The sequence below is a fragment of the Tarenaya hassleriana genome, unplaced genomic scaffold (genome assembly GCF_000463585.1).
Source record: "Tarenaya hassleriana unplaced genomic scaffold, ASM46358v1 Cleome20, whole genome shotgun sequence".
NCBI classification, from domain to species: Eukaryota; Viridiplantae; Streptophyta; class Magnoliopsida; order Brassicales; family Cleomaceae; genus Tarenaya; species Tarenaya hassleriana.
The window spans coordinates 1,071,567-1,095,717 of NW_010965373.1; the positions used below are offsets into that span (position 1 = coordinate 1,071,567).

The window sequence follows — 24,151 nt, forward strand, 5'->3', positions numbered from 1 at the left end:
ATCATGCGTCGCAACTTCCCGGTATCACACATCACCGTCCACGTCACAAATCTATTATCTATTTCAAGTATTATTTTTTTTTTTGGCGCATACATATCATCGAATAAAATTATCACGAGGAAATTAAACGCAATGAAACATTTGGATAATTGGGTATAACAGGCCTGTTAGATTACGGCCCAAGAAAGAGCCCAACCCAACGTAGCGTGAGATATAGCCCCGATATGGTATTTTGGCGATACAAACACTATGGCGTCAAAATGACGACATGAGATGAGAATCTAAAACTCGTTTAAAAATCAAATGAAAAGGCCGGCCTCGTTGCGTACGACAATCTTCAGAAGCAATCGCTTTTTCCCTTTTTTCCCCCTCGAACATCCGCGAAGATCGGAGACCTCATCTCCTCCGACCGCCGTGTTCCGCCGCCGCTGTCGTGTTCGTCTTCCGACACTTCCGTCTCTGTCGTCCCTGCATCTCTCATCACATTATCCTTCGGTGTTCGTCATCTGGTTCGCGGAATTTCCAGGTTGGGTACGCTGATTCCTTTGATCCTTAAGTTTTAGAAGAAAGATCTATCTTAGATGGTCTTCTGGACCTTCGTTTTTAGCGAGATCGCTGTGATGCGTTCTGTGTGTGTGTCGTGGAGCATTGCGCCGTGTAATTCGTTTTCGATCTCATATCTCGAGTTGAATTCGCGTTTTCCGTATTGGATTGATGCTGCGTTATAGTTTGGAGCACGAATGCGATAGAACCTGTTCTGTCCGTATAACAAATGAAAAGCATGTTTCATCGTTGAGTTCTGTTACCAGATTTTGCTTCACAGATCCGTAACTTTGCGTTTCTTAGGCTTTGATCGCCATTTGCAGATCCAGTTCACGCGCACTTCATCTCCTACAAAATGCGCTATCTGGGTTTAGTTTGCTCTTGTTTTTTTTCTGAGTTAGATGTTCGAATTTCGTAGGTTTGATTTGTACCTGATGGGGAAAACCAACAAAGAGAACCACAAAGCGAAAACTTCGACTCCTCATCCGCTGTTATCTTGCTGTAAGAAAGTGGGAAAGAAAAGAGATTCAGAGAAAGAAGACACGAAAGATTCAAGCCAGAAAGAGTGGACGGGATCAACCTGCCCGATATGTTTGGAGCGTCCGCACAATGCAGTGCTTCTCCTCTGTTCATCGTACCACAAGGGATGCCGTCCTTACATGTGTGCAACGGGCAGCCGTTTTTCCAATTGCCTGGAGCAATACAAGAAGACATACAGTAAAGAAGAGAACACAGCCCGACCTGAACTTTGCTGCCCTCTTTGCCGTGGTCAAGTCAAAGGTTGGACCGTGGTGGAAAACGCCCGTCAGTACTTCAACTCCAAGAAGAGAGCTTGTATGCAGGAAAGCTGTTCCTTTGTTGGAAGTTTCCGCAAGCTCAAGAAACACATGAAGGAAAAGCACCCGCATTCATGTCCGAGGGCTGTCGACCCGGCTCTGGAAGCCAAATGGAAGAAGCTGGAGAATGAGAGAGACAGAAGAGACACGATAAGCACGATAATGTCATCGACACCAGGTGCAATTGTGTTTGGAGATTACGTGATAGAGCCATATAACGACACTGCTTATGGAGAAGACTACAATTCCGATGACGCTTTCAGTTTCTTGGATCTGAATCCATGGCAGAGGCAACGACCCCGTCTCCGCTTCCTTGATTTGGAAACAGACGACCTCGCCACCTCTTCTCGCTCTGTTCCTCTACCCAGCCCTTCTCTTCGCCATTTGCTATTTGCGAGGAGCCAATTCAGTCGTAGAGGCAACCGAAGCTGATACAACTGCCAAACATTGTAGGAGCAGTGTAAATGTGTATCCATTTCCCATGTTGTTTCCTTGTAACTATGGCATTTGTTTTTCTCTGTTCTACATTGCTCTGTGCTCTGGCATCATATCATATGATCTCTCTTCTTCCTTCTTATGTATGCATTTGTGTAGTTTCCTTCCTGAAACTTTGTTAAAACAGAAGAAAAAAAGCTTCATTTCGGATTAGGAAAAAGCTATTTATACTCCTTGGAAGATATGTTTATGTTTATTTAAAAACAATTGGGAGAAATTCATAAGATGTAAAAGATAGGGTTAAAAAGAAAATGAGAACAAAATAGAAGGGTTGAAATGAAAATACCCAAAAAGTCGGAAACGAATGCTTTTGCTCTTTCATTGTGGCTCTTCTTCTTTTTTGCTCTTTCGTTGTGGCTCTTCTTCTCCGTCGGGAACAAAACGGCCGTATCGCCACGTCGCCATTTCCCGGCGAAATAACCGGAAAAACGATACTTGGAGTCCTTCCATCACTCTCCTTAAAACTTTATCTTCTTCTCCTTCTGATGCTGCCATTTTTTGTTCCAAATCATATCCATAACTGTCTCCGCCGTCTCCTTTCGTTTCACCGGCGAGTCTCGCCGCCGCCCTGAACTCTCGATCATGTGTCAGGAGACGCGCCTTCCGATCGCTGCCACGTGTCCTTCAGGCTCATCCGTCGACCTCAGATTTTCCTTTTCCCTGATCGTTATTAGTATCAGGAAAAAAAAAAGTTTTTTTGGTCAAAGACTCGGAAAGCATGTTCGAAATCTGCGATTTTATGAATGACATCAGGGAGCAAACAAATGGTGCAAGAGAGCTTTCTTTCTATAATGATATGCCACGTGGTAGCACCTCACTCGACATCCTTTATTTTAAAAATGAAAAATGAAAAATGAAAAAATCTCAACAGGTCTTTGGGCCCTTGGGCTCTTATTGGGCTCAATCGCGTTACTCACATGACCCAAATCAACGGTATCTTAGATTGCACACTGCAAGATTCTGTATTATAATATATACATACATATATAAATATATATATATATATATATATGTTAAAATTACCATAGAGATAATAATGCAAGAATCGAGTTTTTATCCATTTTAAAAAAACTATAACTTTTTAGAGAATAAAATAATTGCGAAAATGAGGTTTTAGCATATGCAATGCTAAAACATGACATGCTCGAATGTGATATTGTGAACTAGATAGTTGAAATGGAATATTATTTCTATGTTGATTTAAAGTGACATTTCATAAAAAAAAAACGTTACAATATATTATGAAACTGAATTAATTAATAAGATATTATTTATAGCAAATTTATCTTTTTTTTTTGTCTTGATCATTGTGAAAGTTCTTAATTTTTTCTATACTTTTTTTTCCATTTTAATGTAAGATATATATGTGTGTATGACATATTCATAACATAGGTGTGTATGTGTATAGTATATACTAAATATCACCCACCAAAAATTATTTTAAGCTTTGACATTATTAAAATGCTGACATGATTCTCACCAACACCAATCATCCTTTATCAAGACTGGTAACTAATAATAAAGTAACTAGTAATATAACAAACTAACCCTTCACTAAAAAAATCAAAAACAAAATTAAAAACCCATTAACAAGGACAAAAATATGACAAAACACTTAAGTTATTTCATTGGAGAATATTAAACCCTTAATAAGTTATTTCATGAATATTAAACCCTTAACTGTAAAAGGTTAACATCAGATATTTTAACAAAATAATCACTTGGAAAGTATATTATTCAATTATTTTGATATGGCGTTAAGATTTATGATCTAACATCATATAATTTTTATAAATGAATAATATATATATATATATATATATATATATATCATTTGTATTTTACACAAATTCCTCGGAGAATATTTACATAATTCATATACATTACTATCCATAGTTTAGAGATTTCTTTCGTCTAATTAAGCAAATGAATTGGGGTGGTGTTGGAACATGCAACACCTTTTTATTTAACTTTAAGGCAACGATTAAAAAATGTAATTATAATATAATCATGTGATAAAATAAAAATAGCGCGCATATATGCATTCGGCAGTACCTTGGGTAGGCTATATGTGTCAATATGGCCCATTGCCACCATGGAGGTTCTAGTGTTTTGCTTCATTTCTTTGCCCTGAATTTAAAATTTATAAACATATATAATTATTATTTATAATGATTTTCGTAAATAATTGTCACATTTCCTAGGAATCCATGATAGTGTTATGACAACATGCGTCTGATTCACGTAGTTCCTGTATCTCCTCCTATATACGTATATGTATATATAACGGAAAAGATAGTCGAGTTTCGCCATGAAAATAATTATTTTAGTTTTCGAAATAGAAAAAATCAACCGCCATGAAAATACCTCGTATAGTTAATATATTTAGTTTTCGAATCCATTACTATTGCAAACTTCAAAATTTAATTAAAAAAAAAACTCAAAAGAGATTATTCACATCCAATTTTCTTTTTCCATTAAATCAGTCCATAAACGGCTTAAGTGGATATGTTGGCCCAACGTATAAACATACCATTGTATGAATTTAATATGTCGTAAGAATATAACAGCACTTGCTTTTAATCGAAACACGACAAAAAGACATATGATTACGTAATCATCAGGCATAATCTGTGTTTTTATCTTTTAATGGCTGGTTTATATATATATATATTATATATATATATACACACACACACAATATGTAATTTATAAATTGGAATTTCGTAAAATGGATGCAGAGCGAAGGAAAATGGCTCGAGGGGTCACGAAAGGGTCGATGTTTCCCTAACCCCATCAAGTTTCCTCATCGTTATCCCTTCTACTTTCCGATATTTTCCTTTTTACGTTTTTCATATTATTTTTTTACTCTTTGTCATTAAATATCAGTAGTTCCCAACAAAAATTCATTTATGGTCGAACTTATCGCTAGAATTAGCATCCAATTTATAAAGTTTTATATACACATATATTATATATACAGTTTTACGGATGGTAAGATAATTATTTTAGTCATTATTATAGACAATTAAATGAGTTTAAATATATAATATTATAAAATAAGAATAATAATATAAATTTTTTTTACAAACTAAAATTTTCATAATGGATAATTCATTTATTACACTATTTATCATCCAGCGTAATAGCATCGTTATAATAATTCATATGAATAATATCGTTATGCAACTGCCATTTATAGACAAGGAATTGTTAGTTTCTTGGTGACCATATATATATATATATATATGAATGTTCACAAGTTCACAACACTCGTCAATGTCGACCGCTGGTCTTTTAACTGCATGCAGCCAAAAACCCGAGGTGATCTTTGAAAATATATAATTATCTGGGAAATGAATTCGTTATAAAATATGAGTGGATATATTTTAAAGAGATTAAAAAAATTAATTCCGAATGAAATATGAAAATACTTAAAAAAATGGACATTGATTTTTTTATAAAAAAAGTGTTTTTATAGTAAATTCTGAATTTAAATAAAAATAGAATCAAAACAAATCAAATCACACGTAAAAATTTGAATGAATATATTTTTTAAAATAAAAAACAAAATTCGAAAATAATGAAATAGAATTTTAGGCAAAACGTGAAAATCTATTTCTAGCAGAAAATTTTGGAATTAGTTAATTTTTATATATCCCTAAGATGGTCACATTTTTTGCTACTATCTTCCAATATGTAGAGACAATATATATGTGTGTGTGGGTCCATATATATTGTTACACATGTATCATATATATTTAATGCTTGTAATAAATGGAGAGAAAAAAGTCCATATATAATATGACCCGTCTCTTTGAATCGTTGCCCCGTTCTTGTTCACATGGCCGTTGGCGATCCCATGCGCCACTCCTGCCTCTATTCCCAAAGTCTTCTCTTTAATCTCCCTTTTTAGCTTTAATCTCGTCGTTTAGTCCATACTTAATTCCTTAATTGTGCTTTATCCTCTTAATCTCGTCACGTAATCCACAGAATCTTCGGGATAATTTTTTTTCCTATTTAAATTAGTTGACTACATGCTCATAATCATAACATTTGATGTTAATTTCAAGGGCTTTGAAGTCAATATATAAACAATACCCGATCAGTAATTCATGTTTTTATTTGTCTATGATATAATTGTTTATATATACACGTTTATTTTATTTTTGTAGTCCTTTTATTGTATTCAAATTAATAAAAATATTTTTATTATTTGCATTTTTATCGAATCAAAACGATATGATCACAAATTTTTTCACGAGAAAATCCCATCAATATCCCTTTGTCTTCGTAATAGAATATATCCACACATGATGCATGCATATCTGAATCGTACATATTATGTATCCGTCGTACGAAAATTGACCATGTCTAAGTGAATTTACATGTTGATTTTGTTTATTGAACTAAGATAATGAGATACTTATCATATTTATAGGAAATAATTATTATATTTATTACAATCATGGGACGATAATATTATTAAAACCCTCCCATAGCACCAGTAATACCCATTTTTCAACAAAAGACTAGTTTAGTTATATATAGATTGCCAACAACCCCAAAATTTATGATAAATTATTAGTATTTTAAAAATTAATGATAATAATAACAACGCTTATATATATATATATATATATATATATTAATTATAAAATTGATTTGCAGGTTCAGTTATATATAAAATTATGTATTTCAATAACACCATCTAGTTCGGATTTAACTCGTGATTTATGTATGTAAGATGTATGATTTTTGTTATATACAAATAGTTATTGTAAAGGAAAGCACAAAGAAGAAACAATGACACGACAAAACGTGTGGCAAGACCACACAAATTGTGCACATATTGAGACAAAAAAAATATCTACTAGGGAAGGTTTATCTTGACCATATTTACTTGATAGTATTTATTATAAATTTCGAAAGTTATCTTGACCATATTAGGTGCATTTGGCTTGTGAATAAATGCATGAACCGTTGGGCATCGTAATTCATAGGCTATTTACATGGATTGAAATTGAATATATATAAACATTTATTTTCAATCTTGTTTGGAATACGGAATAGAGAAAATAACATTATGATGTGAACAACATTTATGGTCTATCTCGTAGTTTGGTTTCCATGGTTAATATAATTACTTAAATACGCTTTTTTTTAATGGAAAATGTTTTAGTAACATTTCGTATATTGTAATTTCATATTTGGAATTCATTGAAATATATGTCGAGGCCAATTTCATGTGCTTTCGGTAGAGATAATTTCATCCAAGTGTGTGTTTTCGGCGCAAACCTCGCCGTCTAATATTGAAAATTCAAAAAATAAAAGAAGTTTAACGTAATTTATAAATATATAAACACAAACTAAAACAATCATTAAAAAATAAAATCGAATTTGTTCGGACAAAATCATATAAAAGATAAACTATTTTACAATATATATATATATATATGTATCCCTTACTACAAATCTGTATTCATGATTCATCCTTAGTATATTCATCTTCATCTGGCTTTTGTAATTCAGATGAACTGTGTTTTCAATCATTGATGGCAAATTCAGTGTATAATAGCTCCAAAGTTCGGTTTAGGAATATAAAATAAATAAAATAATGTATAACGTTTTTAAAATTGAAACCAAAATTGACCCGATATATCTTTTACATCGTTAATTCATTCTAATACAAATCAAAGTTAAATTAAAAAAAATAAGTTTACTAAATATATGATGTAATTTGACAAATAGATTATAACTCATAGCAAAAAATGAATATTTTAATTTTTAATAATCGAAACAAAACAGACAAAAATAATTAATTTAATTTTTATAAAATTGAAACATAATTCGAAATATCTACTAATGTATGTATGATGTTGAATATATGAAATTCAATCCAACGTTTCTAAACTTGTACGAGCTCAAAAAAACCTTACAATACTGCAAGAAAAATAGTGGTAGTCATTTGATTTCGGTCAATAAACAATATTCAGTATATAACTTTTTTAAATATCCAATTTTACAAATAATTTTTTTAAGATTTTATATATTTAAAAATTATAACACTTTGTGGATACCACATTAGATATAAATACAAAAAAGGTACTCGAACAGGTTGTAAGGATTAGACATATGTGTGGTAATATGTACAACTTGCCATTGTACCTCGTCAAGATCAAATTTGTTAGAAACAATCTTTGAAATAAAACGTGCATTTGGCACACACCGGCATTGTATTGGACTGCACTCCTCTAACATTATAGTACATATTTTTTATTTTCATTTTTTGGGAATTTAATAATATGGAGAAAATTGTTATATTTTATGAAATAAAATTTTCCCGCCCCATGCATGGGCCCTCCGGACTGGAGACCACACACAAACACATATACTAATATTATATATATATTTTTATTTTCGTATTTAGCAACGGCCTATAAATACCGGCTAGCCTCTACCTTCAGAGAAAATCAAAGGGCCAGAGAGAGCAAGTGAGAGAAAACAGAGAAAGAAAACTCTTCCCAATCCTCTCACCTCTTTATTTTCTCGGGAAAGTAATAGCCTTCTTCAATGGCGACCTCCGTCGACAACCGCCATTACCCTCGCCTAAGCTCCGCCTTGAACGGCGTCGTTCGCTCCTATAAGCCTCCTCCCGTTCCCTCTCGCTCCCACCGTCACCACCAAAACAGCGTCGTACATAGAGAGAAAGCCAAACTCGCCGTCACCTTCGACGTTGACAACAACGGCGACGGCAACGGCACCGTCAACGTCAACGTCAACCACCACTATGACTCCTCCAGCGATGACGAAGACGAGAGCCACAACCAGAACGTTTCCTACTACAAGGAGATGGTTCGCAAATCCAACTGCGATCTGGAGCCGTCCATCTTAGATCCGCGCGACGAATCCACTACTGATAACTGGATCCAGCGTAACGCCTCCATGCTCCGCTTGACCGGAAAACATCCCTTCAACGCAGAGCCCCCGCTCACCCGCCTCATGCACCACGGCTTCATCACTCCCGTGCCGCTCCATTACGTCCGCAATCACGGCGCCGTTCCCAAAGCCGATTGGTCCGATTGGACGGTCGAAATCACCGGACTCGTCAAGCGGCCGACGAAATTCACCATGGACCAGCTGATCTCGGAATTCCCCAGCCGCGAGTTCCCGGTGACACTTGTCTGCGCCGGTAACCGCCGCAAGGAGCAGAACATGGTGAAGCAGACGATCGGGTTCAACTGGGGAGCCGCCGGAATCTCGACGACGCTGTGGCAGGGCGTTCCTCTCCGAGAAATCCTCCGGCGGTGCGGGATCTACAGCAGGAGCGGGGGAGCGCTCAACGTGTGCTTCGAAGGAGTAGAGGATCTCCCCGGCGGCGGCGGATCCAAGTACGGGACGAGCATTAGGAAGGAGATCGCCATGGATGATTCGAGGGACATCATATTGGCGTATATGCAGAACGGTGAGCTCCTGACTCCGGATCACGGGTTCCCGGTTCGGGTCATCATTCCAGGTTTCATCGGAGGTCGAATGGTGAAATGGTTGAAACGGATCATCGTCACCACTAAGGAATCTGACAGTTACTACCACTACCGAGATAACAGAGTCCTCCCTTCTCACGTCGACGCTGAGCTGGCAAATGCCGAAGGTACCGAAATTACCTTTTTACCCCGTCCCGCTTGTCACCTTTTAACATTTGATTTTTAGTACTGTGTAACTAATTATTTATTCTGGTGCAGCTTGGTGGTACAAGCCTGAGTATATCATCAATGAGCTTAACATAAACTCGGTGATAACGACGCCTTGCCACGACGAGATTTTGCCGATCAATTCGTTCACGACCCAGAAGCCGTACACGTTAAAGGGTTACGCATACTCAGGTAAGTCTGGGAACGACATGATTTTTTTTTTTGAAACTGTCAATTGTTGACCATAAAATTGAATTGGGGATTTTGATGAATATAGGGGGAGGGAAGAAGATAACAAGAGTGGAGGTGACGATGGACGGAGGAGAGACGTGGAGGGTGTGCGAATTGGACCACCAAGAGAAGCCTAGCAAGTATGGCAAATACTGGTGTTGGTGCTTCTGGTCTCTTGAGGTCGAGGTTCTCGACTTGCTTGGTGCCAAGGATATAGCTGTCCGCGCCTGGGATGAGACCCTCAACACTCAGCCCGAGAAACTCATCTGGAATGTTATGGTAAGAAGAATTATTATAAGCTTTTATTTATTAATTTTCTCTTCGAACAAGTCCTTGTCCCGGAGCAGAAAGGGTCCTTCCTTGATCCAGCGAATTCATATTATTAACATGAGTCGCACTATTTAATTATGCCAATTTCTGGGAGCGAGTTTAATTTAGCGTTTGACTAAAACGTGTGATGATCCTGACTGATGTAACAGGGAATGATGAACAACTGTTGGTTTCGGGTGAAGACCAACGTGTGTAGACCCCACAAGGGAGAAATCGGAATCACTTTCGAGCACCCGACCCGACCCGGGAACCAATCGGGCGGGTGGATGGCAAAGGAGCGTCAGCTCGAGAAATCCTCCGACTCCAACCAAACCCTCAAGAAATCTGTCTCCTCACCTTTCATGAACACGTCCTCCAAAACGTATTCCATGTCGGAGGTCCGGAAGCACAACTCCGCTGACTCAGCCTGGATCATCGTCCACGGCCACATCTACGACTGCACCCGCTTCCTCAAGGATCATCCAGGTGGGTCAGACTCCATCCTCATCAATGCCGGCACCGATTGCACTGAAGAGTTCGAAGCCATTCACTCCGACAAAGCCAAGAAGCTTCTAGAAGATTACCGCATCGGTGAACTCATCACAACCGGTTACGACTCATCCCCGAACGTTTCCGTCCACGGTGGATCCAATGCGGCCCCATTGTTGGCACCCATCAAAGAGCTGGCTCCTGTCAAGAACATTGCTTTGGCGAACCCTCGGGAAAAAGTCCCCATCAAACTCGTCGAAAAGACATCGATCTCCCATGACGTTCGTAGGTTCCGTTTCGCCTTACCGTCCAAGGATCAGACGCTTGGTCTACCGGTTGGGAAACACATATTCCTCTGCGCCAACATTGAAGACAAGCTCTGCATGAGAGCCTACACTCCGACCAGCACGGTGGATACGGTCGGTCACATCGATCTTGTCGTCAAGATTTACTTCAAAGGCGTCCACCCGAGATTCCCCAATGGAGGGCTCATGTCCCAGCACCTTGACTCGTTGCCTATAGGATCGGTTCTGGAGATCAAGGGACCGTTAGGACACATCGAGTACGCAGGCAAAAGCAACTTCATGGTCCATGGCAAACCAAAGTTTGCCAAGAAGCTAGCAATGCTGGCGGGAGGAACGGGCATCACACCGATCTACCAAGTAATGCAAGCTATACTCAAGGATCCAGAAGACGATACCGAGATGTACGTTGTGTACGCGAACCGTACAGAGGATGACATCCTTCTGAGGGATGAATTGGACGAATGGGTCGAAAAATACGGCGAGAGGGTGAAAGTTTGGTATGTGGTGGAAAACGCGAAAGAAGGGTGGAAATATAGCACCGGTTTCGTAACCGAGAGCGTACTTAGGGAACATATTCCCGAGTACGGCTCAGAAGGGGGTAGCTCACTGGCTCTGGCCTGTGGGCCGCCGCCTATGCTCCAGTTCGCGGTGCAACCGAATCTGGAGAAGATGGGTTACGATCTGAAGGAAGATCTGTTGATCTTCTAAGAGCCCATGTTATGCAAAAACAAAAAAACGATGCTTGAGTTTGAATATCTTTCTCTGTATGTAAATATAAGATTAAAGAAATGGTTTTTTTTGGGTTTTGTATCAATGGGGATTAACAGTTTAGTACGCTGTAATTATTGTATGGTTAATCTTGTTGTTGCTGTTGGCGATGATGACGGAAATATTATGTCATGCGCTTAGACAATAAGAAGGGACGGTTGTTTATATTTGAGCATATGATATTTGAGCATATTCCCCAGTGAAGTGAACGATGACTAAACATTTTAAAAAAACATCTGTTATTACAGAGATATAACAAATTTAGAGAGAACTCGAAATTTCCGGATTGCAGAAATATACTGTGTATTTGTGTTTGGACACGTGCATGCATGCATATTGATTGGTGAGTCGAACAGCGAGTCCTATTGACTCGGCACGCCTTGTTAACATGTCTGCTGCTACTCTTTCTTATTTTATGAATTATGATTATCAATTATTACACGTAGTTTTCAGTTGTCTCTCGTTTTCTTTTTGTCCAAAAAAAATAAATATAAACACGAAATTATCATTTTTTTTTGTTATGTCCGTATCCACATACAAAATAAATATAATAAGATTCGCGATTGATATTTGTAGATAGCTAGGAGCCTCCAACTTGATTTGCCTCTTCAGTCGCTCTCTTTGAGAGACGTATAATTTCTTTAAATTATCCTCACTCTGTTCTTTTATTCATGATTTATTAACCGTATATATATTCGAAAATAATTAATGATTTCGAGAGACATTTTATTATTTGAATGATGGTTTTTTTATTATTATATAAATTAAATTATTAGTATTTTGTTAAATAAAAAAGATGATAAAATATTATACATTTGATGGTTTCGACACAAGAAATCTAAAACTTTACTTCAAAGGCCACTCTAAGATCCCACAATACCGAGGAAGAAGATAACTCGAACCAAAAATATCTTAAAATCAAAATATCTCAACATATATCGATTTTATTTTCGAATTTTTTTTCCATGAGGAAAAAAAAATACTACAAAACCTCTAGGGACATGCAAGCGGCACGTCGCCACCTTTGAGGCCATAAAAAATAGAGAAGGAAACTTCCTAAACTTCTCAAATTTGGCCCCTTGTATATATATATATGTATGTGTGTATATATTGTAATGACAAAAAAAAAAGTAAGAAATAAAAAAGAAAAAATAAAAAAAGAAAAGGGTTGGGTGGAGACGCGACTGAACCGGAGGGGGGGCGAGCCGCCACGGCTCTCCATTCTAAGAACGTTGCTTCGCTCTGTGAAGGGTCAACCATATCCATATACTTACACATATACATACATACGCTTATTTTTTTGTCGTCATTACATTTACATTTTATAAAAAAAAAATTAATCCGTCTTTGCAAATTTGTTTTTTTACCGTCCATTCTTTTATTCGTCCTTTATTTCGGGATCTGCGACAGTGACGTTTGAAAACAGGCAAGATTCGTCGTGCAACTGACGATTTTATTTAGACATGTCTCCGGTGATTTATGTGATTATTAGAGGTTGGCAATTTGATACTTAATTAATCTTATACTAGTTTTACTTTTGATGTTTTGTTGCCTATTGATTTTTGTTTCAAATTTTATTTGATATTGATTGCCATTATATATATATATATAATAAACTTTCTGATTAAATATTTACAGATGATATATAATATGAAAATTCTATCATCTCTAATAATCAGATAAATTAACATGCATATAATCATTTTCTATATATATAATAGTAATATATAGAGGCAACGAAAGTAAAACCTCGATGTCTCTTTCATACAATTCTCCGCATAGTTCACAAGTGTCCCCAATGGTTAATTAAGAGTCAGGAGCAAAATATGTCTTGGGTCATTATTAAGACGGTCCATCAATATTTAAACTCATTGATTCCACTAAATCTTAATTAGTTAGACTAAATTAATATTAGACCATATATTATATTAAGGCCAAGCGTATCTCCGGCCAAAAGGCATTTGTCCACAAGATTAAATAAGCACATTAATGGAGTATTCAAAGATTCTTGCTTCCGACAACTTTGGGGGAAAGGGCTCCAACTATGTTGGGAAAGAGATTTAAGTTAATATTATCGCCACAGTTGTTGGAGAATTTTTTTTTTTATTTCATCATCAAGTGGGAGGTTTAAATAAAATTTATCAGTCGGCCATTAATTAAGCTTTCATAAATTATTAACGATTAATGACTAATCTATGATCATTAGTGTTTTTAAATCTCATTAATTAATATATAAATATAAATATATTTTTTTTATGTTTGGTTAAGTCATATTGGATTATTCATGTCAGTGTACTATTTGAATTGAAAATGAATATGGCGAGCAATTATATATACAAGTGGTCGGCTATTATAAAGCTATAACATTTAATTGTCTTTTTCTTTTTTTTCTTCATTTAATTGTCTTTTGAAAAAGTGGATCAAGTTGTATAGTCTATGCATGCAATTATTTATTTATATTTGCAATTTGAAATAAATAGTTATTAAGGATGTTTATTTTTCCAAATATGTGTGTATTCTATAAGCCAATTATAATGCGTCTTTGTAATATTCCGTAATCAAGATAGGTTTAATTTCACAAGTTTTGTCAAAACAACGACGTCGTCTTATCCAAGAAGAAAACAACATTGAATCCGTCGTTTACCAAAGAGTGGATTCGGATCACAAATTGGAAAAAGTTTCCTTCATAATTTTGTTTTCATTATATTAATTGTATTAACGTTTTTAAATTAAATAAAAAAAGAGCTTATGATTTTCGTGAGGCTCATTTTTTATTTGGTATAAAAATATCTTCCAATGCCAACTGTGACTGATATTAACAGCATGAGAAAATACCATCGCGTTCTATACAAACACGTCCGAGTCGTTATCGTTTCCTTTTGGCAAAATATTTCTTAGCGAAAATGACAACATATATATATATATATATATATATATATATATATGACGTAGGAGCAATGACAACATATTTTATAATTAAAATATTTACGCATTTTGGCCCGATTTCGATCTATCTAAATATTGATCCATCGTACGAAAATTAGAGTATTAACAAAATTTCTCATTAAATAGTTTAAGAATCTAATGACGTTTCGCATTGCACAGCAAAAACACACACGTTATAGAGTGCCATCTATATATAATATAGTATTGCACAAATAATTTGAAGATAATTCCTTATAAAATATGGTCAACCATTTTTCTATAAAGCGTACCTTCTTTCTTTTTTTAAAAAATAAATAAAGTTGTTGCGGTTTTTTTTGTTTGATTAAATCCCCACTTGTTTTTATAATAAAATGTGAAAACCATAGGTTATAATAACATTGGTTACAACTTTATGAGATTTTATATTTTGTTTCCGTCTAACGATAGGATGCAACTTGGGGATATGAGGGTTCACTTGATTACTTCTAAATTCTCTATTCAAAATATTTATTATACATTTCCATTGTATAGAATTTATAACATATATAATTAGTTAACAATTACTCCATGACTAACTAATACATGATTATGTATGGTTCGAATAACAGTTTCGATAGTGACTTTTCAAAAATGTATCGCTTAAATCGTCATGAATTAATATTTAATAACTAGCATCTTATAATTCAAAATAATAAACTATCATTATTTAATTATTTTTCATCAAATGTAATTTTGTAATTCAATTCAATTGGGCCAATATGGATCCAATAAAGATATGGTCTTTTGGGCCTATACACGAATTAGTAATCCAAAACCAACCATGAATCCGATCCATTGTATTTTGTGTTTTCGAATTTTGAAATGATCAAATCAATTTGTTACTGAAACAAAAACAAAAAATCCGGTTTAGGGAAATATCGGCTCGGTAGTCGGTATTCTATATTCGGTTTGGCTCTATTTCCGGTTCATACTCTCTCTATATATATGCGTGGTGGATAAGAGTGGTATGAAAGCATAAGAATATGAATCTATGCTTTTTTCATCCATATCATAATCGTTATTCAAATTCCAAATTCTCATAAATATGATAAGGTCCACGTTAAAAAACGGGAGCAGGAATAACATTCCCTCAGCTTTTTGGTTCGTATTTATACCGAAAGACGAACGAAGACAAAGGATCCATACCGGAATTTTACAAATGGCTCATGTGAATAGTTCTCTCTCTGATACAATGAGCCAAGTTCTCGGTCTCATGGAGGCCTTTCGAGCCTTCGACTCCGACAACAACGGCTTCATCACTTCCCAAGAGCTTGGAGGGATTCTCTCTTCCCTCGGGTATGTTTATATATATACTTGGTACATGTGTATGTTCATGTGTATCTCCGGGTAGAATTATATTCATGCTGTCCCATAAAATCATATTGGTTATGCAAAGAGGCAAAAATTGTGATATTTTCGTGCTTTTTATACATGTTTGTGCATATATATATATATATATCAAGTCATTAATATTGAAAAATAAAATGCGGAAATTAAAAAGAGAGAAAAGAATAAAAAATAAAACAAAGAACACTTTTATTACTACATCTCTTCTTCTTCTTCTTCTTGTTTTACAATGAAAATAACTCATCTATTTACAAGAAACAATTATAAAATAATTAAAAAAAGAAATTTATAAAGAAATAATATATGATGGAAACAAATAAATCAAGAGATAATTGACACAATTATCATTATTTGTTAATTGATTTTGTGTTTTTAATTTCTTTCAATCATCCTCATAATCATTTCCAATCAATTTCAATCTTCTTAAATTTATATTTGTTTCCTCATTTTAACAATTAGTTCCATATTCTTGCATACGTTTGGATATAGTTGATACATCTCTAGTTTTCATGTGCAAACCCACAAAATCATATTCATTAAGCAAAGTGAGTACACATATACTCATACGTACAAAAACGCAATATATACATATATTAGTTCCACATTTTTTTTATAATAATAGTTTTGATATATGTATTGGATAGATACAAAGCTACGGAAGAAGACGTGAGAGCGATGATGTCGGAAGGAGACAAGGATCGAGATGGTCAATTAAGCCTTGCAGAGTTTCTTGATATGAACACAAAGTCGATGGAAGTAGAAAACGGGGGCATTCTGATCGCTTTGAAAAGTTCACTGCAGCTTCTTGATTTCAATTGCGACGACGACGAAGTCACCCCCGAGGAGCTGTTTGATACAATTGAAAGTTCCGGGGCCGGTGGGATAAGTTTTGAGGATTGCGAGGCTATCATTTCTGCAGTTGACGGTGACGGTGACGGAGCCGTTAGTTTTCACGACTTCAAGCTTATCGTTAGCTCCCTCCAAAAGGATTGATCACAACGATGTTTAATTAATGCATGATCAAATTATGATACACCACTACAAGCTTTTTTTTTAAATGATCAAATTATGTTGTATTTCCATAAAATTATAAATAAATAAATAGATAAAATTATATAATTATAAGAAAAAAAATCGATTTTTTTCTTATATATATATATTCGTATGGAAGAATACTTTCTCCTGAAAATTCAAATTCTAGGTAGTTTCCATTGGAATTGGATTCAATAATAATATCCGAATATAATTTTCATTAAGTCACAGATAATTTTTAATATTATATCTCGTGAAGCATGTCCCGTTGCTATATAATGTTGTACGGCGAGTTAGAATAAGAAAACACGGTTCTTTATGGGCCTAATGTGCTCATATAATGTTGATGGTAGCCCATTGGGCTTTCAGCTCTTATGCTTCCGGAACGGCGTCGTTTTCTCTGTCAGAATGACTAGCTATATATACACACCCGTTGAGGATAAGCTCTTAGCTTTCTCATCCGTTTGGTTTCCGAGAATCTGCGGGAAAATCCCAAGTCTGAAGAGAGAAAAATGGCGCAGGCGCTAGCAACGCCCGTTGCGAATTCCCTCTCACTCATGTGCAATTGGACGAGCACGAGTCCTCTCGCTCGTAATACTCTTACTCTTCCAGTTTCCATCGCCCCGAAGGTAATCTATGCTCTGGTCACATTTCTTCTTCTCTCTGATCTTCTAGGTTAGCTATCGTCTCTTTCTAAACTCGAAAATTCTTCATCTTCCGGAATAACATCTGTAGATGTCGGAATTCCTGTCTTTTGATCCCCGCGCACCTTCCTTGATTTGTTTGCTTGGTCTTCATGATTAAAAATCCTGGTTATGTAGAAGCTGATTATGCATTCGTTCTGGAGTCGAATAACTTAATTTGTATAATCACTGATAACTTAGTTTTGAATTTATCAAGAATGAGCTATTGGGCACAAATTATGGATCTTTTTTGGAGAATCAATCATAGATTGATAATCTGAATTATGAACATTTAGTTTCTCCTGCTACACAGTACGAAATTTAGGTTTAACGTCTGAATGGATGTGATAATGTGCATGAACAGAGCCTAAGCATACGGTGTGCTCGTGTTGGAGGTGTGGAGATTCCGAACAATAAGAGAATCGAATACTCACTTCAATACATTCACGGGATTGGTCGCACAAGGGCACGCCAGATTCTCAACGATCTCCAGATGGAGAACAAGATCACCAAAGACTTCTCCGAGGAAGAACTAACCATTATCCGTGAGGAAGTCTCCAAGTATATGATCGAGGGTGATCTGGTGAGTAGTTTTTCCCTTTCTTTGATTTGTTTCAGATCTTCAATGAATAGAAGTCAACCGAGTACAGCTTAACAGTTCTTTAAGCCCACCTCCCCTTATGGAACGGATAGGATAACAATGCCTGGTCACATGTTTTCTTGAAAAAAGAGTTGTTCCAACTCTTCTAGTGATTGGAGGGGTAATGTCGAAAAATTGCTGTAAACCATTATTTGAGCAGTTAAATCAATTCTTTCGCCTTGTTCTTGTGATGGTCTATTTGAACTGAGTAGGCATAGTATTCAAACATTTGAGAGAGGAAGGTGTCATTTTGAGAGAGGATTGGTAATTGCAGAGGAGGTTCAACGCACTGGCGATAAAGAGGTTGAAGGAGATACAGTGTTACAGAGGGGTGAGGCATATACAAGGGTTGCCATGTAGGGGACAGAGAACCAAGAACAACTGCAGGACTCTCAAAGGTAAGAAAGTCTCCATCGCTGGCAAGAAGAAAGCTCCCAAGTAACAAGCTTTTTAATTTAGCCCCTTTTTTGTGAAAACTCTACTCTGCTTGTGTGACTTTGTTGTTGGATTTTGAATCTTGGGTTTTGGAATTGGATTATATGTTTAATACTCATCACAGTCGGAATAACCCTTTTGGGCCATCAGCACATGTTACTACAAAATGTGCCCAATCACATTGTGATAAACTGGAACGACGTTTAACCTGAAACGGACAGACCCTTTAAACGTACTACAACAATAACATACTAGTTTACAGGACTCTGCAAACGTTCTTGAAGTAGAGAACAAAGCTCTGAAACCCGGGAGAGAATCTGACACAGTGAATCATTTGATGCTAATACATCAGTTCTTGGATCTGCAAGCAGTTGTCTGAGCTGAGAAGCCATGGAAGAGGCAGTTTCATCGCTGCCACAAGATTCAGCAACAAGATCGAGCAGTTTGATGATACTTTGGTCTCGTGGTGGGTTGGGTGGGATCGGGATTGGCGGGGCAAGGAAAGGGTGTTCCAAGAGTTGAGGGATTCTCCATCTTTGGTTCCGGTCCCAAGCAAGACATTTCTTCATGAGATCGAGAAGCCACGGGTTAGAGACAGGAGGGTATGTGATCTCGTGGTTTGGATCGGTTATGACTTTGAATTTCGACCAGAACGATTTGTAGTCTGAAAAAGGGGTTCTTCCATACACCATTTGGTAGAGGATGCATCCAAGTGACCAAATATCCGATGGTCTCCCGCATTTGATTGTGTTCCCGTTTGCATCGTTCTCGTTGCACATGAATGCTTCCGGTGACATGTAACTCAAAGTTCCCACCTGCCATAAGAACACAATCTCTGGATCAATAATCATCGGACCGAGTAATATTGATCAGCTTCCATTGCCATTGGGGAAGAAACAAAAAGGAATGTGGAGGATTTTTACTTACCTGTGAGTCCCTCTGGATATTGGTAGTATCACTATTGATGGCCTTAGCAATTCCAAAATCAATCAGCTTTAAAGAGCCTCTCACGAGAAGGAAATTCGCTGGCTTCAAATCAGAGTGCACAATTCGTTCCTCGTGTATGGTATTAACAGCTTGAAGTATTTGCTGCAATGATTTCGAGATACATGATTAGAATCATACGCTTATTTTAGCACAAGAGCTTACAAAATAAACTTCCACGGTCTCCACGGTTAAGAGTAACATCCCAACCCTCACTTTTGTACTTGAAAAAATTATCATCAACCTGGGCAGACAGAAAGCACAGACACTAAGGTGTATGTAGAGTTAGATAAGAACCTGCCAATAGAACCGAAGCCAATTTGCATCAATGGTTCGGTTAGATCCTTCGATTTCCTTCCACTTCTGGGACAACATGTGGGCCAGATCGATTTCTCCATATTCTAGTACCATATAGATGTATCCATCGTCCTTCACTCTTCCATCTCTGTTACTCATTGTGCCCTTCATCACTTCCCCGAGCAAAGTTTTATCGGTCACCTAATTCCGAAAGATGAACAGTTAACAAACTGAACTAGCAGTATATGCAAGTTTCTAAATTAAACATAAGAAATCAATATCAGCTGCTCAGTGGATTTATTTTGAAGAAAGTACCTCGTAGTCTATCAATTGAATAATGTTGTTCTTCCCTTTTAGCTTCTTTAAATACCCAATCTCCTGGCAAAATCCATACGATGTTGCATAGTCACGGCCTTTGAGCTTGATTTTCTTGAGTGCATATATGTTACAATCTGAAGATATGACCTTGTGGACCTCACTGCTTCCTCCACTACCGATCTTGCCGAGCCTCTGATAGAGCTTCCCATTAACTTTAAAGAACAAGTCAGGATCATAGTTCCTTCTACGAGGTGCTGCTGCCTCTTTGTTGTTAGCAACCTTTTCTTGCTTATCTGATTTTGAAGGCTGAGAACCTGCATTAGTGGGTAGTACATCTCTCTGATAACTGGAAGATGCCATTGGAATTTCACTTTCGGTAGTGTTATGTCGTTGCTTTGAATTATCTGGATCCTTGACTTCCACTCCTCGATCAATAGCTGAGGCTGGCATCTTCGATGCTTCCACACTCTTGTCAACTTGCATATTGTTGTTGATGTCCTTAGACGAAGAATGCAAAGAATGCATCATATCTCCTTGACTTTGAATAGCTCGTGGATTTGCATTTGAGTTAGCAGAAGGTTCCAGCATTGCATTACTGTTACCCTCTACATAAGAACAAGACATGTTCGTTGTCGGGTTAAGCATTGGAGCTGAAGACGAGTGGATTGAAGTTGTTGTGGCACAAGATGATCCCACAACAGAACATTGAGAAACAGGTTGGTTTAAAAAATTATGGAAATTGTTCAGGCCACCCTGAATCTTTCCCAGTGAAGACGAAACACCGGACTCAGACTTGAAATTGATCTCAGATTCAACGGTCCGGAAATTCTGATGTCTCGATTCATTATGAGCAACAAAATTGTACGCTTCAGCTTGATTTGTTGCATCCCATTCCATATCTGTCAGCATAAGTGCATCACAATTAGACCCAAGCCCAATAACATAGAAACCAATTGGTCACCTTTGTCGAAATGTATCAAATGAAGGGGAATATCTTCCTATTTTAGTTTTAGAGCAATTTCATGGCTTCAATTTGCAAAAACACAAAAAAGAAATTATGAATAATGCCTAAAAGTTGAGCCTGGACGTTACCCTGAGAAGAGGTGAGGGAGTTGCCAATTAGAGATTGGACCTTTCTGTGGCCATCTCTGTTCTGAGATTCCATGTGCAGATTGCTCTCTTTACAAGCAACATCAGGCATTGACTCATCCATCTGTCTGTCTAATGGGTTAAAATTCTCGTCAAAGTTTTTAGTAATAGCACCCGAAATTGAAGGTGGTGTAATGGAAGCATTTTCAAGAGATTCCCCAGCAACGCCAGTGGTTATGTTCCTAGTCTCTTGTGCCAGATTATTGGCGGCAAGACTCAGACTTAGTGAAACAACATCCTGCGATCTCTTCACTTCTGCTTTAGAGGCCACAGCCAAGCCTGAGCTTCTTGAAGCTTCTCGTTGTGAAGCAACACTCCGTCTGGGGCCTATAGTTCTCGTCTGCATTTTACCTGAAAAATGGACCGAACAGAGTACTCTTAGAACTCGGACAAATACTTGTTGCCATCCTAAGACAATGCTTAAATGTCGGAATGAATGAAGCTCTGTGCTTCATAATCATATTCATATCAGGTTTGACTAAGACAGTGACTAGAATTCACTAATTCCCACTCACCAAGTGACCTATTGAATTTTGATTAACTGTGAACATGAAACATGATGTGAAAATGAAATGTTGAGGGTGATGAATTCGACAAACAGCAGAACTTAACTTTCCCAATAAAACCCTAAATTTCACGGTCTCAAAGCGAGGGAAAAGGAAAAGCCCATGATGCCAAAAGGACAGTAAACCCTAAACCGAAGCAACAAAACAGATTCTTCGGAGCTCCAAATTGATATTACACACGAGAGAGAGAGAGAGAGAGAGAACTTAGGGGACGATGGCGCTTGAATGCGGCTTGAACATGCCGGAGAAACTCCGGCGAGGAGAAAGAAGAAGAGGAAGACGTGTCTTGGTTCAGTATCGGACGGACCAGATTCTTCGGAGCTCTATCCTGTGAAACCGGAAGGTTAGCCTCCCTGTCCATGGCGGGATCTCAACTGCATCTCCAAATATGGTACGACGGATATATCTGAACGATAAATCGCAGACTTAGCACAATCAATCTCTCAAAATGGTGATAAACAATTCCATGGCTCCAATTACGCCATGGCCGTCCAAGGATCCTCCTCCGCAGAGAGAGCGAAGTAAGCGAAGCAAGAAGCAAAATTGTGAGATTTGAACTGCTTATTGGCGCTTCCCGAGGTTCTTCGCCTCCTGAGCCGTATATTATTTGTTGGCCCAATGGGTCAATTGTAGGCCCATTAATTGAAGCCTACCCACATTTTAAAATATTTATTCCCATCATATAATATTTATTATTATAATTTATATGTCCGTGACGTCATAATGATAGACATAATGTGGAAGGCGTCTCCAAGATCAAGTATATATTATCGCTTATTCATTTAGTTAAAAAATATAATTAATAAAAAAATTAAATAAATTTAACCGATTATCAATCAAATCATTTGTTACATTACAAATGAATCATTCAATCGATTATGTACGAGGATTCCACCTCATGCATGGATGATGGATGGGTGGTATGGTATTATAAAATTTGATTAATTAAATTGAATTCAGGTGGAGTTATGAAAAAAGGAAATTATTTAATAAAAAAAAGGGTTTGAAAGAGAGAAGAATGGCAGAAACAGAGTTTTTTTTTTTCATTTCTCTTGGTCGATGTTTGGGCATTCCCTCGCGAAATGCCCTTCCTTCCCGCATCTGAAGCATGCTCCGCCGCCGTACTTCCTCTTCCCTTCGCCGTCTCCGCCGCCGCCGCCGCCGCTATCTGCGTTTCCTCGGTAACAATCCCTGGCGAAATGCCCTGTTCTGCCGCAGTTATAGCAAGCTCCTCCTCTTCCGCCGTAACCGCCTCTCCGTCCTCCAGCTCTACCGCCGCGGCGAGATCTACTCGTGACGGTGACGGCGACGTCGATGGCCTTGGCGCGGCCATCTGCTGCGACATCGGCGGAGAATTCAACGGATTGGCCCTCGGATAGAGTCCGGAAACCGTCGGATTTGATGGCGGTTTGGTGAACGAAGAGATCGTCGCCGCCGTCGTTTGGGGCTATGAAGCCGAATCCTCTCTGAGCACTGAACCATCTCACTGTACCGGTGGATCTCCTCCCCTCTTCCTCCGCCTCCATATCTCAGAGCTCCGCCGTCGATGTTCACCGGAGATTTGGTTCAGCGGCGAATGCACGGAGGCGGAGTAGCCTCCTCTTCATTAGTAATAGTATCAGAGTTGTTGGGTGTGGACCAGTGAGATCATATCCGACGGTGTGGATGAGTCAGGATAAGATCCGACGGCCAGGATTATATTCCGTTTTATCCGTTTGGAAAATCTAAAGTCACAATAGGCATCCACGTCAGCAGCCCATTGGTGGATAGTGTAACACTGAAGCTGAGTTTTGGATAATCCTTTTTTGTTTTTTAATACAATTTTAAATATATAAAATGTTATACCACACGTTATAGGATATTATAACATTTGGATTCACAAATCCCACTTGTCGTTTTATTGACTACGAGTGAAGAAGAAGACCTTTGATTTCATCCTCAAAACGTGGTATCCGTTGTGTATGAAGAGAATACCATTAAATAAATTATATTTTTGATTTTATCAAAACTATATAAAATTCAATTTTTATATATCATACAAAATTATCAGTTTCAAAACTGAATATGTA

General features: G+C 37.2%; 6 protein-coding genes and 1 long non-coding RNA gene across 7 annotated transcripts; 4 read left to right on the top strand and 3 right to left on the bottom strand.

Annotated features, from left to right (window-relative positions):
* Positions 1-123: 123 nt before the first annotated feature.
* Positions 124-1,216, bottom strand: LOC104813643. The gene is made up of 3 exons (XR_771797.1): positions 1,124-1,216; positions 975-1,042; positions 124-891 (listed from the first exon to the last, which is right to left on the bottom strand). It is a non-coding gene; the product is annotated as an uncharacterized LOC104813643 (long non-coding RNA).
* On the top strand, positions 446-2,056 carry LOC104813642. The gene is made up of 2 exons (XM_010541325.1): positions 446-526; positions 962-2,056. Exon 2 carries the CDS (start codon positions 978-980, stop codon positions 1,809-1,811), a length of 834 nt encoding a protein of 277 aa, XP_010539627.1. The 5' UTR covers positions 446-526; positions 962-977; the 3' UTR covers positions 1,812-2,056.
* A 6,302-nt stretch (positions 2,057-8,358) lies between these two features.
* LOC104813644 (nitrate reductase [NADH], clone PBNBR1412) lies at positions 8,359-11,836 on the top strand. The gene is made up of 4 exons (XM_010541326.1): positions 8,359-9,525; positions 9,617-9,757; positions 9,843-10,075; positions 10,276-11,836. Exons 1-4 carry the CDS (start codon positions 8,448-8,450, stop codon positions 11,605-11,607), a joined length of 2,784 nt encoding a protein of 927 aa, XP_010539628.1. The 5' UTR covers positions 8,359-8,447; the 3' UTR covers positions 11,608-11,836.
* Positions 11,837-15,762: 3,926 nt separating this feature from the next.
* LOC104813645 (probable calcium-binding protein CML29) lies at positions 15,763-17,097 on the top strand. The gene is made up of 2 exons (XM_010541328.1): positions 15,763-15,927; positions 16,623-17,097. Exons 1-2 carry the CDS (start codon positions 15,791-15,793, stop codon positions 16,969-16,971), a joined length of 486 nt encoding a protein of 161 aa, XP_010539630.1. The 5' UTR covers positions 15,763-15,790; the 3' UTR covers positions 16,972-17,097.
* A 356-nt stretch (positions 17,098-17,453) lies between these two features.
* LOC104813646 (30S ribosomal protein S13, chloroplastic-like) lies at positions 17,454-18,882 on the top strand. Its single transcript, XM_010541329.1, has 3 exons — positions 17,454-17,639; positions 18,058-18,276; positions 18,608-18,882. Exons 1-3 carry the CDS (start codon positions 17,523-17,525, stop codon positions 18,773-18,775), a joined length of 504 nt encoding a protein of 167 aa, XP_010539631.1. The 5' UTR covers positions 17,454-17,522; the 3' UTR covers positions 18,776-18,882.
* Positions 18,883-18,928: 46 nt separating this feature from the next.
* LOC104813647 (probable serine/threonine-protein kinase mps1) lies at positions 18,929-22,639 on the bottom strand. The gene is made up of 6 exons (XM_010541330.1): positions 22,287-22,639; positions 21,460-21,867; positions 20,365-21,266; positions 20,050-20,250; positions 19,696-19,857; positions 18,929-19,583 (listed from the first exon to the last, which is right to left on the bottom strand). Exons 1-6 carry the CDS (start codon positions 22,441-22,443, stop codon positions 19,020-19,022), a joined length of 2,394 nt encoding a protein of 797 aa, XP_010539632.1. The 5' UTR covers positions 22,444-22,639; the 3' UTR covers positions 18,929-19,019.
* Positions 22,640-22,890: 251 nt separating this feature from the next.
* LOC104813648 (cold shock protein 2-like) lies at positions 22,891-23,882 on the bottom strand. The gene has a single exon (XM_010541331.2). It carries the CDS (start codon positions 23,606-23,608, stop codon positions 23,126-23,128), a length of 483 nt encoding a protein of 160 aa, XP_010539633.1. The 5' UTR covers positions 23,609-23,882; the 3' UTR covers positions 22,891-23,125.
* Between the last annotated feature and the right edge of the window lie 269 nt (positions 23,883-24,151).

Bases quoted from the DNA above. Each gene is read 5' to 3' on its own strand.
- LOC104813642 (XM_010541325.1), top strand. From the start codon at position 978: ATGGGGAAAACCAACAAAGAGAACCACAAAGCGAAAACTTCGACTCCT.
- LOC104813644 (XM_010541326.1), top strand. From the start codon at position 8,448: ATGGCGACCTCCGTCGACAACCGCCATTACCCTCGCCTAAGCTCCGCC. The intron at 9,526-9,616 runs GTACCGAAATTA...ATTCTGGTGCAG, and splicing joins TGAGCTGGCAAATGCCGAAG to CTTGGTGGTACAAGCCTGAG. The intron at 10,076-10,275 runs GTAAGAAGAATT...CTGATGTAACAG, and splicing joins AACTCATCTGGAATGTTATG to GGAATGATGAACAACTGTTG.
- LOC104813645 (XM_010541328.1), top strand. From the start codon at position 15,791: ATGGCTCATGTGAATAGTTCTCTCTCTGATACAATGAGCCAAGTTCTC. The intron at 15,928-16,622 runs GTATGTTTATAT...TGTATTGGATAG, and splicing joins GGGATTCTCTCTTCCCTCGG to ATACAAAGCTACGGAAGAAG.
- LOC104813646 (XM_010541329.1), top strand. From the start codon at position 17,523: ATGGCGCAGGCGCTAGCAACGCCCGTTGCGAATTCCCTCTCACTCATG. The intron at 17,640-18,057 runs GTAATCTATGCT...GTGCATGAACAG, and splicing joins CAGTTTCCATCGCCCCGAAG to AGCCTAAGCATACGGTGTGC. The intron at 18,277-18,607 runs GTGAGTAGTTTT...TGGTAATTGCAG, and splicing joins ATATGATCGAGGGTGATCTG to AGGAGGTTCAACGCACTGGC.
- LOC104813647 (XM_010541330.1), bottom strand. From the start codon at position 22,443: ATGGACAGGGAGGCTAACCTTCCGGTTTCACAGGATAGAGCTCCGAAG. The intron at 21,267-21,459 runs GTAACGTCCAGG...TTATGCTGACAG, and splicing joins CTCCCTCACCTCTTCTCAGG to ATATGGAATGGGATGCAACA. The intron at 20,251-20,364 runs GTACTTTCTTCA...TTTCGGAATTAG, and splicing joins TTCAATTGATAGACTACGAG to GTGACCGATAAAACTTTGCT.
- LOC104813648 (XM_010541331.2), bottom strand. From the start codon at position 23,608: ATGGAGGCGGAGGAAGAGGGGAGGAGATCCACCGGTACAGTGAGATGG.